At 33.2% G+C, this 17,682-nt stretch overlaps 2 protein-coding genes across 2 annotated transcripts in view; one reads left to right on the top strand and one right to left on the bottom strand.

Annotated features, from left to right (window-relative positions):
* The window catches only part of abcg5 (ATP-binding cassette, sub-family G (WHITE), member 5), a 30,216-nt gene extending 19,317 nt beyond the window's left edge, over window positions 1-10,899 (top strand). The window contains exon 14 of the mRNA XM_028468096.1: window positions 9,957-10,899. Within this exon, the coding sequence (XP_028323897.1) occupies window positions 9,957-10,141 (185 nt within the window). The 3' untranslated portion in view covers window positions 10,142-10,899. The remainder of the gene's footprint in view (window positions 1-9,956) is intronic.
* dync2li1 (dynein, cytoplasmic 2, light intermediate chain 1) lies at window positions 10,798-17,682 on the bottom strand. The gene is made up of 13 exons (XM_028468097.1): window positions 17,620-17,682; window positions 17,393-17,516; window positions 17,246-17,280; window positions 15,852-15,921; window positions 14,932-15,020; window positions 14,616-14,802; window positions 13,851-13,919; window positions 13,646-13,723; window positions 13,484-13,563; window positions 13,335-13,405; window positions 12,778-12,875; window positions 12,583-12,675; window positions 10,798-10,945 (listed from the first exon to the last, which is right to left on the bottom strand). The coding sequence occupies exons 1-13, from the start codon at window positions 17,637-17,639 to the stop codon at window positions 10,883-10,885; spliced, it is 1,077 nt and encodes a 358-aa protein (XP_028323898.1). The 5' UTR covers window positions 17,640-17,682; the 3' UTR covers window positions 10,798-10,882.

A 17,682-nucleotide genomic window follows, 5' to 3' on the forward strand; every position in this document is an offset into this window, starting at 1 on the left:
CTCATTTTTCATGCCTTAATGTACTTTAACCCCAATTTAAGCGTGTACATTATATTTGCACTAGTTTTAAGGGTCTTGTGATAGCCTTTCTCAAAAAAAAAAAAAAAAAAAATTCAATTTTTATGCCTTACTATAGCCTTACCTCTGATGTGGGGTGTTTGTCGCTTTTTTTCTCATTTTTCATGCCTTAATGTACTTAAACCCCAATTTAAGCGTGTAGAGCATAATTGCACTAGTTTAAGGGTCTTGTGATAGCCTTATCTAAAAAAAAAAATTAAAAAAAAAAAATAATAATTTTTATGCCTTACTATAGCCTTACTTCTGATGTGGGGTGTTTGTCGCTTTTTTCTCTTTTTTCATGCCTTACTGTACGTTAACCCCAATTTAAGCATGTACATCATATTTGCACTAGTTTTAAGGGTCTTGTGATAGCCTTATCTAAAAAAAAAAAAATTCAATTTTATGCCTTACTATAGCCTTACCTCTGATGTGGGGTGTTTGTCGCTTTTTTCTCATTTTTCATGCCTTACTGTACGTTAACCCTAATTTAAAGCGTGTACATCATATTTGCACTAGTTTTAAGGGTCTTGTGATAGCCTTATCTAAAAAAAAAAAAAAATTCAATTTTTATGCCTTACTATAGCCTTACCTCTGATGTGGGGTGTTTGTCGCTTTTTTCTCATTTTTCATGCCTTAATGTACTTTAACCCCAATTTAAGCGTGTACATTATATTTGCACTAGTTTTAAGGGTCTTGTGATAGCCTTTTCTCAAAAAAAAAAAAAAAAAAAATTCAATTTTATGCCATACTATAGCCTTACCTCTGACGTGGGGTGTTTGTCGCTTTTTTTCTCATTTTTCATGCCTTAATGTACTTAAACCCCAATTTAAGCGTGTACAGCATAATTGCACTAGTTTTAAGGGTCTTGTGATAGCCTTATCTAAAAAAAAAAAAAATTCAATTTTTATGCCATATTATAGCCTTACCTCTGATGTGGGGTGTTTGTCGCTTTTTTCTCATTTCATTCCCTAATGTACTTTAACCCCAATTTAAGCGTGTACATCATATTTGCACTAGTTTTAAGGGTCTTGTGATAGCCTTACCTCAAAAAAAAAAAAAAAAAAAAAAAAAATGATGCCTTACTATAGACTTACCTCCGATTTGCGCTGTTTGTCACTTTTTTCCTCATTTTCCAATTCTTCTCATTTTTCATGCCTTACTGCATTTTAAACCCAGTTTAAGTGTGCACATCATATTTGCACTAGTTTTAAGGGTCTTGTGATAGCCTTATCTCAAAAAAAAAGAAAAAAAAAATTCAATTTTTATGCCATACTAGCCTTAACTCTGATGTTTGTAACTTTTTTTCTCATTTTCCACTTTTTCTCATTTTTCATGCTTTACTGCATTTTAAACCCAGTTTAAGTTTGCACATCATATTTGCAGTAGTTTTAAGGGTCTTGTGATAGCCATATCTCAAAAAAAAAAAAAAAAGCCTTACGATAGCCCTTACCTCCGACGTATGTCACTTTTTTCTCATTTTCCAGTTTTTCCTAATTTTTCATGATTTACTGCATTTTAACCCCAATTTAAGTATGCACATCATATTTGCACTAGTTTTAAGGGTCTTGTGATAGCCTTATCTAAAAAAAAAAAAATTCAATTTTCATGCCATACTAGCCTTAACTCTGATGTTTGTAACTTTTTTTCTCATTTTCCACTTTTTCTCATTTTTCATGCTTTACTGCATTTTAAACCCAGTTTAAGTTTGCACATCATATTTGCAGTAGTTTTAAGGGTCTTGTGATAGCCTTATCTAAAAAAAAAAAAAATTCAATTTTTATGCCTTACTATAGCCTTACCTCTGATGTGGGGTGTTTGTCGCTTTTTTCTCATTTTTCATTCCCTAATGTACTTTAACCCCAATTTAAGCGTGTACATCATAATTGCACTAGTTTTAAGGGTCTTGTGATAGCCTTATCTAAAAAAAATAAATTCAATTTTTATGCCATACTATAGCCGTACCTCTGATGTGGGGTGTTTGTCGCTTTTTCTCATTTTTCATTCCCTAATGTACTTTAACCCAATTTAAGCGTGTACATCATATTTGCACTAGTTTTAAGGGTCTTGTGATAGCCTTACCTCAAAAAAAAAAAAAAAAAAAAAAATGATGCCTTACTATAGACCTACCTCCGATTTGCGCTGTTTGTCACTTTTTTTCCTCATTTTCCAATTCTTCTCATTTTTCATGCCTTACTGCATTTTAAACCCAGTTTAAGTGTGCACATCATATTTGCACTAGTTTTAAGGGTTTTTGTGATAGCCTTATCTAAAAAAAATTCAATTTTATGCCATACTAGCCTTAACTCTGATGTTTGTAACTTTTTTTCTCATTTTCCACTTTTTCTCATTTTTCATGCTTTACTGCATTTTAAACCCAGTTTAAGTTTGCACATCATATTTGCAGTAGTTTTAAGGGTCTTGTGATAGCCTTATCTAAAAAAAAAAAAAAAATTCAATTTTTATGCCTTACCTCTGATGTGGGGTGTTTGTCGCTTTTTTCATGCCTTACTGTACGTTAACCCCAATTTAATCCATATTTGCACTAGTTTTAAGGGTCTTGTGATAGCCTTACCCCCAAAAAAAAAATAAAAAAAAAAAATGATGCCTTACTATAGACTTACCTCCGATTTGCGCTGTTTGTCACTTTTTTCCTCATTTTCCAATTCTTCTCATTTTTCATGCCTTACTGCATTTTAAACCCAGTTTAAGTGTGCACATCATATTTGCACTAGTTTTAAGGGTCTTGTGATAGCCTTATCTCAAAAAAAAAAAAAAAAAAAATTCAATTTTTATGCCATACTATAGCCTTACCTCTGATGTGGGGTGTTTGTCGCTTTTTTTCTCATTTTTCATGCCTTAATGTACTTAAACCCCAATTTAAGCGTGTACAGCATAATTGCACTAGTTTTAAGGGTCTTGTGATAGCCTTATCTAAAAAAAGAAATAAAAAAAAAAAAAAATTAATTTTTATGCCTTACTATAGCCTTACCTCTGATGTGGGGTGTTTGTCGCTTTTTTCTCTTTTTTCATGCCTTACTGTACGTTAACCCCAATTTAAGCGTGTACATCATATTTGCACTAGTTTTAAGGGTCTTGTGATAGCCTTATCTAAAAAAAAAAAAAATTCAATTTTTATGCCTTACTATAGCCTTACCTCTGATGTGGGGTGTTTGTCGCTTTTTTCTCATTTTTCATGCCTTACTGTACGTTAACCCTAATTTAAGCGTGTACATCATATTTGCACTAGTTTTAAGGGTCTTGTGATAGCCTTATCTAAAAAAAAAAAAAAAATTCAATTTTTATGCCATACTATAGCCTTACCTCTGATGTGGGGTGTTTGTTGCTTTTTTCTCATTTTTCATGCCTTAATGTACGTTAACCCCAATTTAAGCGTGTACATCATATTTGCACTAGTTTTAAGGGTCTTGTGATAGCCTTATCTAAAAAAAAAAAAAATTCAATTTTTATGCCTTACTATAGCCTTACCTCTGATGTGGGGGTGTTTGTCGCTTTTTTCTCATTTTTCATGCCTTAATGTACTTTAACCCCAATTTAAGCGTGTACATTATATTTGCACTAGTTTTAAGGGTCTTGTGATAGCCTTATCTAAAAAAAAAAAAAAAATTCAATTTTTATGCCTTACTATAGCCTTACCTCTGATGTGGGGTGTTTGTCGCTTTTTTCCTCATTTTTCATGCCTTAATGTACTTTAACCCCAATTTAAGCGTGTACATTATATTTGCACTAGTTTTAAGGGTCTTGTGATAGCCTTTTCTCAAAAAAAAAAAAAAAAAATTCAATTTTTATGCCATACTATAGCCTTACCTCTGATGTGGGGTGTTTGTCGCTTTTTTTCTCTTTTTTCATGCCTTACTGTACGTTAACCCCAATTTAAGCGTGTACATCATATTTGCACTAGTTTTAAGGGTCTTGTGATAGCCTTATCTAAAAAAAAAAAAAATTCAATTTTTATGCCTTACTATAGCCTTACCTCTGATGTGGGGTGTTTGTCGCTTTTTTCTCATTTTTCATGCCTTAATGTACTTTAACCCCAATTTAAGCGTGTACATTATATTTGCACTAGTTTTAAGGGTCTTGTGATAGCCTTTTCTCAAAAAAAAAAAAAAAAAATTCAATTTTTATGCCATCCTATAGCCTTACCTCTGATGTGGGGTTGTTTGTCGCTTTTTTTTTCTCATTTTTCATGCCTTAATGTACTTAAACCCCAATTTAAGCGTGTACAGCATAATTGCACTAGTTTTAAGGGTCTTGTGATAGCCTTATCTAAAAAAAAAAATTAAAAAAAAAAAAAATTAATTTTTATGCCTTACTATAGCCTTACTTCTGATGTGGGGTGTTTGTCGCTTTTTTCTCTTTTTTCATGCCTTACTGTACGTTAACCCCAATTTAAGCGTGTACATCATATTTGCACTAGTTTTAAGGGTCTTGTGATAGCCTTATCTAAAAAAAAAAAAATTCAATTTTTATGCCTTACTATAGCCTTACCTCTGATGTGGGGTGTTTGTCGCTTTTTTCTCATTTTTCATGCCTTAATGTACTTTAACCCCAATTTAAGCGTGTACATTATATTTGCACTAGTTTTAAGGGTCTTGTGATAGCCTTTTCTCAAAAAAAAAAAAAAAAAAAATTCAATTTTTATGCCATACTATAGCCTTACCTCTGATGTGGGGTGTTTGTCGCTTTTTTTCTCATTTTTCATGCCTTAATGTACTTAAACCCCAATTTAAGCGTGTACAGCATAATTGCACTAGTTTTAAGGGTCTTGTGATAGCCTTATCTAAAAAAAAAAAAATTCAATTTTTATGCCATATTATAGCCTTACCTCTGATGTGGGGTGTTTGTCGCTTTTTTCTCATTTTCATTCCCTAATGTACTTTAACCCCAATTTAAGCGTGTACATCATATTTGCACTAGTTTTAAGGGTCTTGTGATAGCCTTACCTCAAAAAAAAAAAAAAAAAAAAAAAAATGATGCCTTACTATAGACTTACCTCCGATTTGCGCTGTTTGTCACTTTTTTCCTCATTTTCCAATTCTTCTCATTTTTCATGCCTTACTGCATTTTAAACCCAGTTTAAGTGTGCACATCATATTTGCACTAGTTTTAAGGGTCTTGTGATAGCCTTATCTCAAAATAAAAGAAAAAAAAAATTCAATTTTTATGCCATACTAGCCTTAACTCTGATGTTTGTAACTTTTTTTCTCATTTTCCACTTTTTCTCATTTTTCATGCTTTACTGCATTTTAAACCCAGTTTAAGTTTGCACATCATATTTGCAGTAGTTTTAAGGGTCTTGTGATAGCCATATCTCAAAAAAAAAAAAAAAGCCTTACGATAGCCTTACCTCCGACGTATGTCACTTTTTTCTCATTTTCCAGTTTTTCCTAATTTTTCATGATTTACTGCATTTTAACCCCAATTTAAGTATGCACATCATATTTGCACTAGTTTTAAGGGTCTTGTGATAGCCTTATCTAAAAAAAAAAAAATTCAATTTTCATGCCATACTAGCCTTAACTCTGATGTTTGTAACTTTTTTTCTCATTTTCCACTTTTTCTCATTTTTCATGCTTTACTGCATTTTAAACCCAGTTTAAGTTTGCACATCATATTTGCAGTAGTTTTAAGGGTCTTGTGATAGCCTTATCTAAAAAAAAAAAAAATTCAATTTTTATGCCTTACTATAGCCTTACCTCTGATGTGGGGTGTTTGTCGCTTTTTTCTCATTTTTCATTCCCTAATGTACTTTAACCCCAATTTAAGCGTGTACATCATAATTGCACTAGTTTTAAGGGTCTTGTGATAGCCTTATCTAAAAAAAAATAAATTCAATTTTTATGCCATACTATAGCCGTACCTCTGATGTGGGGTGTTTGTCGCTTTTTTCTCATTTTTCATTCCCTAATGTACTTTAACCCCAATTTAAGCGTGTACATCATATTTGCACTAGTTTTAAGGGTCTTGTGATAGCCTTACCTCAAAAAAAAAAAAAAAAAAAAATGATGCCTTACTATAGACTTACCTCCGATTTGCACTGTTTGTCACTTTTTTCCTCATTTTCCAATTCTTCTCATTTTTCATGCCTTACTGCATTTTAAACCCAGTTTAAGTGTGCACATCATATTTGCACTAGTTTTAAGGGTTTTGTGATAGCCTTATCTAAAAAAAATTCAATTTTTATGCCATACTAGCCTTAACTCTGATGTTTGTAACTTTTTTCTCATTTTCCACTTTTTCTCATTTTTCATGCTTTACTGCATTTTAAACCCAGTTTAAGTTTGCACATCATATTTGCAGTAGTTTTAAGGGTCTTGTGATAGCCTTATCTAAAAAAAAAAAAAATTCAATTTTTATGCCTTACCTCTGATGTGGGGTGTTTGTCGCTTTTTTCATGCCTTACTGTACGTTAACCCCAATTTAAGCGTGTACATCATATTTGCACTAGTTTTAAGGGTCTTGTGATAGCCTTACCTCAAAAAAAAAAAAAAAAAAAAAAAAAATGATGCCTTACTATAGACTTACCTCCGATTTGCGCTGTTTGTCACTTTTTTCCTCATTTTCCAATTCTTCTCATTTTTCATGCCTTACTGCATTTCAAACCCAGTTTAAGTGTGCACATCATATTTGCACTAGTTTTAAGGGTTTTGTGATAGCCTTATCTCAAAAAAAAAGAAAAAAAAAATTCAATTTTTATGCCATACTAGCCTTAACTCTGATGTTTGTAACTTTTTTTTCTCATTTTCCACTTTTTCTCATTTTTCATGCTTTACTGCATTTTAAACCCAGTTTAAGTTTGCACATCATATTTGCAGTAGTTTTAAGGGTCTTGTGATAGCCATATCTCAAAAAAAAAAAAAAAAGCCTTACGATAGCCTTACCTCCGACGTATGTCACTTTTTTCTCATTTTCCAGTTTTTCCTAATTTTTCATGATTTACTGCATTTTAACCCCAATTTAAGTATGCACATCATATTTGCACTAGTTTTAAGGTTTTTGTGATAGCCTTATCTCAAAAAAAAAAAAAAAAATATAATTTTTATGTCTTACTATAGCCTTACCTCTGATGTGGGGTGTTTGTTGCTTTTTTCTCATTTTTCATGCCTTAATGTACTTTAACCCCAATTTAAGCATGTACATCATATTTGCACTAGTTTTAAGGGTCTTGTGATAGCCTTATCTAAAAAAAAAAAAAATTCAATTTTTATGCCTTACTATAGCCTTACCTCTGATGTGGGGTGTTTGTCGCTTTTTTCTCATTTTTCATGCCTTAATGTACTTTAACCCCAATTTAAGCGTGTACATTATATTTGCACTAGTTTTAAGGGTCTTGTGATAGCCTTATCTAAAAAAAAAAAAAAATTCAATTTTTATGCCTTACTATAGCCTTACCTCTGATGTGGGGTGTTTGTCGCTTTTTTCTCATTTTTCATGCCTTAATGTACTTTAACCCCAATTTAAGCGTGTACATTATATTTGCACTAGTTTTAAGGGTCTTGTGATAGCCTTTTCTCAAAAAAAAAAAAAAAAAATTCAATTTTTATGCCATACTATAGCCTTACCTCTGATGTGGGGTGTTTGTCGCTTTTTTTCTCATTTTTCATGCCTTAATGTACTTAAACCCCAATTTAAGCGTGTACAGCATAATTGCACTAGTTTTAAGGGTCTTGTGATAGCCTTATCTAAAAAAAGAAATAAAAAAAAAAAAAATTAATTTTTATGCCTTACTATAGCCTTACCTCTGATGTGGGGTGTTTGTCGCTTTTTTCTCTTTTTTCATGCCTTACTGTACGTTAACCCCAATTTAAGCGTGTACATCATATTTGCACTAGTTTTAAGGGTCTTGTGATAGCCTTATCTAAAAAAAAAAAAATTCAATTTTTATGCCTTACTATAGCCTTACCTCTGATGTGGGGTGTTTGTTGCTTTTTTCTCATTTTTCATGCCTTACTGTACGTTAACCCTAATTTAAGCGTGTACATCATATTTGCACTAGTTTTAAGGGTCTTGTGATAGCCTTATCTAAAAAAAAAAAAAAAATTCAATTTTTATGCCATACTATAGCCTTACCTCTGATGTGGGGTGTTTGTCGCTTTTTTCTCATTTTTCATGCCTTACTGTACGTTAACCCCAATTTAAGCGTGTACATCATATTTGCACTAGTTTTAAGGGTCTTGTGATAGCCTTATCTCAGAAAAAAAAAAAAAAAGCCTTACAATAGCCTTACCTCCGACGTGTCACTTTTTTCTCATTTTCCAGTTTTTCCTAATTTTTCATGATTTACTGCATTTTAATCCCAATTTAAGTGTGCACATCATATTTGCACTAGTTTTAAGGGTCTTGTGATAGCCTTATCTCAAAAAAAAAAAAAAAGAAAAAATAATTCAATTTTTATTCCTTACCTCTGAAGTGGGGTGTTTGTCGCTTTTTTCCTATTTTTCATGCCTTACTGTACTTTAACCCCAATTTAAGCGTGTACATCATATTTGCACGAGTTTTAAGGGTCTTGTGATAGCCTTATCTCAAAAAAAAAAAAAAAAAAAATGTAATTTTTATGCCTTACTATAGCCTTACCTCTGATGTTTGTTTACTTTTTTTCATTTTGCACTTTTTCTCATTTTTCATGCTTTACTGCATTTTAAACCCAGTTTAAGTTTGCACATCATATTTGCACTAGTTTTAAGGGTCTTGTGATAGCCTTATCTACAAAAAACAAAACAAAAGCCTTATAGCCTTACCTCTGATGTTTGTCATTTTTTTTCTCATTTTCCACTTTTTCCTCATTTTTTATACTTTTCTGCATTTTAAACCCAGTTTAAGTTTGCACATTATATTTGCACTCATTTAAAGGGTCTTGTGATAGCCTTATCTAATAAAAAACTATAGCCTTACCTCCGATTTGGGGTGTTTTTCACTTTTTTCATGCCTTCCTGCATTTTTTCACCAGTTTAAGTATTCACATAATATTTGCACTAGTTTTCAGGGTCTTGTGATAGCCTTATCTAAAAAATAAAATAAATAAAAAATAATAATGTCTTACTATAGACTTAACTCCGATTTGCGGTGTCACTTTTTTTTTTTCTCATTTTCCACTTTTTCCTCATTTTTCATGCCTTCCTGCATTTTCACCTCAGTTTAAGTTTGAACATAATATTTACACTAGTTTTAAGGGACTTGTGATTGCCTTTTTAAAAATTATATATATTTCCAACATTTTTAAAATTTTTCTGCCTTACTATACTATGTTTTAGATTGTTTGTCACTTTTTTCTAATTTTCCAATTCTTTTTTTTTACATTTGTCATGCCTTCTTGCATTTTAACCCCAGTTTAAGTGTGAACTTCATATTTACACTAGTTTTAAGGGTCTTGTGATAGCCTTATCTAAAAATATTTTTTTTTCCAATTTTTATGCCTTATCGTCGATTTGGTGTGTTTGTCACTTTTTTTAAAAAAAATTTCATGCCAAACTGTATTTTCACCCCAGTTTCAGTGTGTGCAGCTTTATTTTACATTGATCATTTTTTTGTTCTTGTGTTCTCAACACATTTCGTGATTAATAAAGATTTTCAACTGGAACATTTCATTGACATCTAGGACGTAATATTTTAGTGTTCCCTTGACCACAGAAACCCACACATAAATCCTTCGTTTTTTCCTTTATTAGTTTATAAGATTAGATCAGTTTACAAGTTGCCTATATCTGCTTTAGGTCATTCTAATACTTTAGAATATTTTCAGTGCTTCTTAAATTACATGGGATGCACATCATAGTTAATTGCTATGGTAATATTGCATTAAAATTCACTTTTATGCTTTTAGAGGATTATTACTTGTTTTTATTCACCTAAACAGCTCTGATGTTTTCTGGGATTTGCAGACACTTCCAGACCTCTGCCGGGAGCTTGTCTGATCACTGACGGAGGTGAGATTATTGATGCAGGCTATCCAGGAGCTCTGTCTAGATACACACTAGACTTTGTCCTCCTTTATTCCTTCCTTCCTGCCCTGCTGCTGCTCGGGATCATCAGCTTCAAGATCAGGGACAGGCTTGTTCGTCACTGAAGAAAAACAAAATCCACATTTTTTAAGAGAAAGTTGCATATTTAGTGTCACTGCTGGGTTTTTTAATCATTCCACATGTGCTAATATTGGAAGGCTTTGATAAACTTTGAGGTTTATGTCCAAAGCATGATGAGTAACATCAATCTCTGCTAATCGGCTTTGACGTGAATGTAGAAACTTCAAATTTCAAGTGTTGACCACTAAATCATTGTGCAGCCTATCACATACTGTATCTCATGCCGTAGTGTTATACGAATATGTGAAAACTTGTCTTTTCTGCTCAATCTTTCTTCAATAAGTTTATTCATCAGCAGGTCCTGTGGGCTCCCATACTGTATTAAATTATCCAACACAGCTAAAGGAAAATCCCCCTCCCTGCTGTTGCACCTTGTGAATCAGAGGCAGGACCCCTGATTATGTTGCTGAACTTTTGATTATAATAACAACTTCTTGAATTCCAAATTCAAAGCAAAATGACTTTTAACATATATGAAAAAAAGCACTAATTTGTCATGAGTCAAAAACAAAAAAACAAAAAAAAAAAATGTCAAATGTGTTCTTTACAAAGACATGCATATTATGTGATTTAACAGTTTTGTAAAATAAACATTATTTTTCTTGGTCAAATAAAACAACTGGATTCTTTTTGTACAAATAAAATGTTTAATAACTTACAATTCTTCAGGAACAAAATATTGTCTGTTTTTGTACATTTCTGTGTAATAATAAGTGTAATAAATCTCATGTTTCCAACTCCAGCCCCTTCCATGACTTTGCAGCATTCCTTTTGTACAGCTCCAACTCCTGAAAACAGATGAGAAAGAGTTATTAGTGAGAGGATGTGTAAAATCATCACTATTGTGTTATTATTCCATAGATTTTCTGCGGTTATCTCGTCCTCCACATTTATCAACCATGGTACCCCAGTGTACACTATACTCTGCACAATCCTACTATGTTCTGCCATTTTTGTAAGTTTAACCGATGTTGATTAATTGGCAGAAATAAATACAAAAAATGACCAATTCAAAACTATTTAAACAGTGACATAATACTGATTCCGAGGGGTGTAATGAGGGTTACACTGACTCAGAGGTGTTATAATGACTCAGAGGGGACATTTATTAATAATATTAATATCATTAGTAGTTATCTGATGGAGAATCAAGTGTTATATACTTTAATACTGCAGATGAAATTAAATATGTAATAAGTAAACAAATAAAAATGTGATACATTAAACACTCAGGGCCAATACCCATTACTTTCTTGAATATAAATTTAAAGGGGAGACATTATGAATACAACCAGGAATTTATTAACTTTAACTCAGCAAAAACAGAAAGAGCTAAAACATATATAATTGTATACAAATACTAAATCATTACACGTTTTGTACATTATTAAATATTTGAATCACATTAAATATAGACAATTTACTCTGAAAGCAATAAAATAATCTATTGCAAAGAACTGAATTTTTCTGAAGAAAGCATCGCCAACCAATAATTAAAAGTTATTATCTTAGAGATTGTCCAGTTACATTTAATCCCATCATTATCTGTCAGCACCTAAAGCAGACTTTTGTTTCATTTCAAATCTCAGAGTAAGGAGCAAAAAATGTGAAGTTTAAAACCCAGCACAAGTGATGTGATGATAAACGAGAGACGAAAGGGTACCCGACCTCAGACGAGGTGGAAAAGCTGAACATAACCCATAAACCTTACATAGCAGGACAAATATGTCTTTAGAAGAATATTATGCTGTACACATCCGTCTGTAAACTCATATCTAGACTCAGTCGCAATAAACCTTTAGCCTATAATAGCTAAGCAGATGAGATGCCCTGTCATGTGCCCAAACATGGAGCAGAGCACCATATAGATGTACAGTCAGAGATAACTGAGACATAAACATAAAGTGCAGAAGCGTGTTCATATTTCTGGGGTTACAACAGTTCATATTTCTGGGGTTACTACAGTTCATATTTCTGGGGTTACTACAGTTCATATTTCTGGGGTTACTACAGTTCATATTTCTGGGGTTACTACAGTTCAAATGGCAGAGTGGCCTTGAAGAAAACAGGCAATAAAACTATTAATACAACATTTTACAATCTCTAAGGATTTACTGTTGTCAGCCCTTTTGAATTTTATTTTAAAAATTAAAAAAAAACCAAAAAAACATATTCTTAATGACATCTGCTGCACCCTGTTGCCAACAAAGAGTACCAACATGAGGCAAAAGTCATACAGTATATAGTGCACTCTTTTTTATTTTAATATGTGATGTTGATATTTTGGTCTACTGAGTAAATTTGATCTTAGTTGGACTTCATAATTCCAATGCATAAACAATTTAACTGCATTTTTCATCAGGGGTTTAAGGAAGCAGGTCTGCATTGTCACAGTAAAGTGATTTAAGTAGGTGGGGATGGTTACCTGGTCCTTCTGAGCTCTCATGGCATCAATCTGAGGTTCGCTGTATTGAGGGTCGCTGGCTGGATCCTTCAGTTCTCTCTGCTCACTTGTGCTCTGCCAAATCAAAGTCCATCAGATGACAAATGTTGCTCGTTTTTAAATCATTTAAAAAAAAAAAGAGAAATACAGGATTAAATGTCAGAGAAATTAAAGTACCTCTTGAGGGAAGACGTGCTCATACACTTTCCTCCAGAGATCTTTGGGGTTTTTAGCGTGCAGAGAAGTGATGTCCAAATCCATAGCAGGAGGAGAACCTGGATTAAAAAAAATATATATATATTTTTCAAATACATTTTTATGTGTAGATTTGTTATTATTCCATCAAAAAAACATTTTCAACAAAAAAACATTACTACAATTAAAAAACCTTTTCAATTCAAAAAAGTTTATTTCAATCAAATATAAATATTTTTAATTAAAGAAAAAAGTGTTTCAGATGCAAAAACATTTGTGAGATCCAAATAATTGCATTTTAACGCTTCAATAATAACAAAACAAACATTTTAAATCAAAGAATAAAAGAGTTCAAATGCAACCATTTTTTTTGTTTTTTTTTTGCATTTGAGCATTATTTTCCTTTGATTGAAAAGTATTTTTTGACTCAATAATAAAGACACAAATCTACCTCCATACATTCTTCTAAATTACATTTTTTTTCCCTCAAATGCTCTTGTGCAATACTATTTATGACCACTGTGTGGGGCTGTTGTCACCTATTTGACTGAAAGAGTCGGAGCCCGCTGGAATGACAAGAGGCTTGGAAGAATCACAGGACACAGTTTTCCTGGAAATATCATTAAAAATGATCATATTTTACGCTCAAGCATCAAACCTTAATGTAAATAAAAAGTATTTCTCTCACCCTTTATCGACGCCAAACGCTAAGTGTGAGAAGAAGCTCTTGGTTTTGGACATCAGGCTCTCTGATTTAATGCTGGTGAACTGACAGAATATTACGCAGAGGAGTTGATTAGGATTAAAAGATCCTATTAACACGATTCAGATACATTTGTTTTCTACGTACAAGAAGAGAGGCTGCGTAGTAGTGGGCAACAAACCGCAGTGTTTTACTGACCACTCTCTTCTTGTCAGAATCAAATTCCTGAATAAGTTGAGAAAGAAGATTTAAGAGCAACTGAGAGGCTGAGGTTGTGTCTTTGAAACAACGTACGTTGTACACATGTATATAGGATTCATAACTACAGTATGTACTGTAGCAAGTTTTTTACCTGAAAGACGTCATACTTGCTTCCAATGATGAGCAAAGGAACAGGAAAGGGACTAATGAGCTCTCTGTCCTGCCAACAAAGCCACAGTTAACATTAAACAGAATTTATTAAAACATATGAAGAAAAATCCCTATTTCCATAAAAAACTGTGACTTTTTATGGATTTCTTAGCTTCAGTCACGACAGAAAACCTTTATATTTGATACTATTTGTAGGCCAGGCTACAGGACTCAAAATGCCACTCACTTTGTTCTTCTTCTTGTTCTAGTTCTTGTTGTTGTGTACACTAGTTAAAATCACTACTCCTATGTTATTCATGAACAGATCGAGCTGAAATTTGGTAGCTATAATCTATGGATGTGTACGCATCAACGCCCGCAGCCCGATTTTTGATTTGGGGCCCTAAAAAAAAAACAAAAAAAAAACGATAGTCGATTTCTCATTTATTTGCGAGTCAAATATTACAATGGTTAGTGGTACCGAATCATTGGCACATACCAATATTACTCCATATGTGCCACTGGGGCCCCATTTTTCAAATGATTTCTCTTCCGTTAATGCTTGTTGAATCGGGCTGTAATTTGACATGGATATTCTATGAGCTGATGCCAAGAGCCTCTCAGAGACCTTTTTAACTCGGTGGAACCGAGTCATTTAACTGAATTCTCGGGAACGTGGTACGTGCTATTCAGTGCAGGCCCGGCCGTAGTTCATCCAAACTTGTTAATTTAAAGTGACAGAACATTCAGTGTGTACGTGGCTTACAGGATAGTCTTTGGGTAAGACACGAGCTGATGACAAAGCATTTGTTTGAGGTTTGGCTCCAGATTTGGTTTTCCCTGCATGCTGCACTTCCTCCAGCTGAGTGTGAGCAGCGTTGAGGAGCTTCTCCATGGTTCCCCACAGAGCATTGGGTTTAGACAGGTCCAGAACAAGGATTATAGAAACATAGCTGGACACAGACATGAAGGATTGTGACATTACACACATTTACAGTGTGAAAAAATTTGACATTGATCTAAAATAAAAAGAAAATTTTAGTAGATGACAAATAAATTAAAATGTTTATGAAGTAACAAACCTGACACTGTCAGGAGTGATTGGGATCTGGACCAGGTCTGATAGAGAAGTCCCTCCTCCAAGCTCCCACAGGTGAGCTATATCTTTAGGCTGGAAGAGACAAATTCATCCTCAAAATTCAATTAATTACTTACTAAGATACGAAAATTCAATCATATGGTTAAAGCTGCAGGAGACTGTAGAAAAACTAATAATAAATCAAAGATCATATGCTTGAAAAAAAATGTAAAAGTTTAAAATTACTGCTCAAAAGTTTGTTTTGATCTCCAATGTAAACACTTGGTGTATTGGCATTGTCAGAGAAGTTTTGTGCAATGCATTGTGGGATGTGGAGTCCCATAGACAGAAACATGAAAATGATGTTTTCACTGACAGAAAGTTGCGTTAAAACAATGGCAGATGTTTATTTTGATCCAAAAATTGACCAAAATTGAAAGTCTCACGGAGTGAGGCGATATAACAGGGAATACTGGGAACAAACTAGAACAAAATGGTCTCAAGCAATCACTATCCTCCTTGTTTGGCAAAGAAAAACAAGAAATCATGAAGAAAAATCCATTTCTATTCTGTTTATCGTACTCCACATCCCACAATTAGATATTTTCTTTAAATAACTGGTGTTCAATTTATGGATATATATATTAAAAAAATAATAATAATAAATTCTGTAAAATGTTTTTTCTCAGAAAAAAAACAAACACCAAGAAAAACTGAATTCCATCCAAAGTAAAAAAAACAAAATGATTGGATTTTTGCAGAAAATGAATGATTTCCTGTAACTACACCTCTATCATTTCACATGATTAACTTCATATGGGAAAAAAAAAAAACTATTATCAATTTAGTTTTCATGTATCTGCAATAATCACATATTTTAATTTAAAAAAAGTGTTGATGTAACTGAAGGCAGTGCTGTCTTACTGTGTTGTGTCCACGGGCTCGTCTGCCAAACGTGTACTCCAGTGCCAAAGTTGGCTTAGACGGCTCATCTCTAGAGAATGAAATTCAAAACTAACAAATATAACAACAAGAAAAATACAAAAAAGTAAATGTAAATACTAAGAGTTGATTTTGAAATGGATTCTTGCTGTTTTTTTATTTGGTTAGTATAATTTCTAGTGCTGGATTAAAAAAAAAATCGATATTGTTGAATGGCCCGATAAAAATTCATAAAATTGATTATTCAATAGGTCTTTTCTATCATATGTAATGCAGTGCTGTGGGCTCAATTCTTAATATAAACATGAATATTTTATTACAGTAACAAGTTAGAGTTACTTTCTACTATTTACAGCATTGGTTCTCTGAGAATCCCTTCCATGATCAAGTAAAACTTAAATATCTATTAATGACTTAAAAATCAAATGGAATCAAATTGAATCGTGCACTTGTGAATTGTATCGATTTAGGAAATTTGAATCGATACAGCTTTACAGTGATTTATTTTTTTTAAATGCACCTTTATACTGATGAACTTTTGTATATAAATGCACTTTTATTCTGATGAACCTTTTATTCTGACAGACTTTTACCATACCGTATGTTGTTTTTACGAAGTGTCTATTGATACGGATCAATAGCCCCCGTATCAAAACCCCGGGGGACTATCAATACGGAAACGTGTCCAAGACCAAGTGGTCTAAGGCGCAGCACTCAAGGATCCTTCCTTCTACTAACGTGGGTCTGAATCCCACTTTTGTCATATTTTTTTTTTTCATTTTAACATATTTAACACGGCAAATTCGACCTTTAAAAATACATATATGAAAGAAGAAGAAAAAATAAACATTTTAGGGTATTTCCTGGGTTAGGCTTAGGGTTAAAAATACATTATAAAAAAAAGAAATATTTTAGGGTATTTCCTGGGTTAGGAATAGGGTTAGGGCTAAACCAAAAGTAATAGCGGGGTAGCTAAAAATAAATATAAGCTAAAATAAAACTGACCGAACTTTAAGTCACGTGGTGCACCTACACGTCACCTAAACTGGCCAATGAGGGGCGCTGCGTATGAATAGACTGGCAGTCTATGTTGTGTGGGGTCATTTGCTATTTCCTTGTACTTTGTGACAATAAAAGGATTCTGATTCTGACCATCTTCTGTTTATGCTAAAAAAGAGAGAAGCTATTTCAATATAGACATTGCATAACAAAAAGACGTCATGAAATAATGTTGCAAGCTTGCGGCTAATATCTGCTTACCAACCACTGTGACCACAGGGATATTTATGGTTTGAAAACATTTATATCAGGATAAGTGATACGACACAAACACAAATACAACAACAAAAACAAAAAGTTAAAAGTTATTCACTCACCTGTCAAGACACCTGAGAAGAATAGACGTTTTACCCTAAAGAGACGTGAAGACGTGAGTTTGCTACTAGCTAGTGATAAATTAGCATTGTAATGTTTGTGTTGTTAAGTCTGTCGTCCAGCACGTAACGGAAAAGCTGTAAACGCACCCCAGCTTTGCTCCCCATCAGAAACACGGTCCTCTCGCTGACCGACTCCCCTCCGTCCGCTCCCCGGCTCTCTCCCTCCCGACCCCGGACCTCTGCAGCAGCCTGCTCCCATAGCGTGTCCGTGCTAACAAAAACAACAAAAAGCTTACCTCACATTTACATTTAAAGAACAACAACTTTCTTTAGACTTAAATATTCATGGAAAACCTTTTCGTGACCAGAATTACCTTATTTTTGGCATTAACATGGATAATTCTGCAACACGGCTAATCAGGAAGCTACTGCTAGAA

The sequence above is a fragment of the Gouania willdenowi genome, chromosome 15, assembly GCF_900634775.1.
Source record: "Gouania willdenowi chromosome 15, fGouWil2.1, whole genome shotgun sequence".
NCBI classification, from domain to species: domain Eukaryota; kingdom Metazoa; phylum Chordata; class Actinopteri; order Blenniiformes; family Gobiesocidae; genus Gouania; species Gouania willdenowi.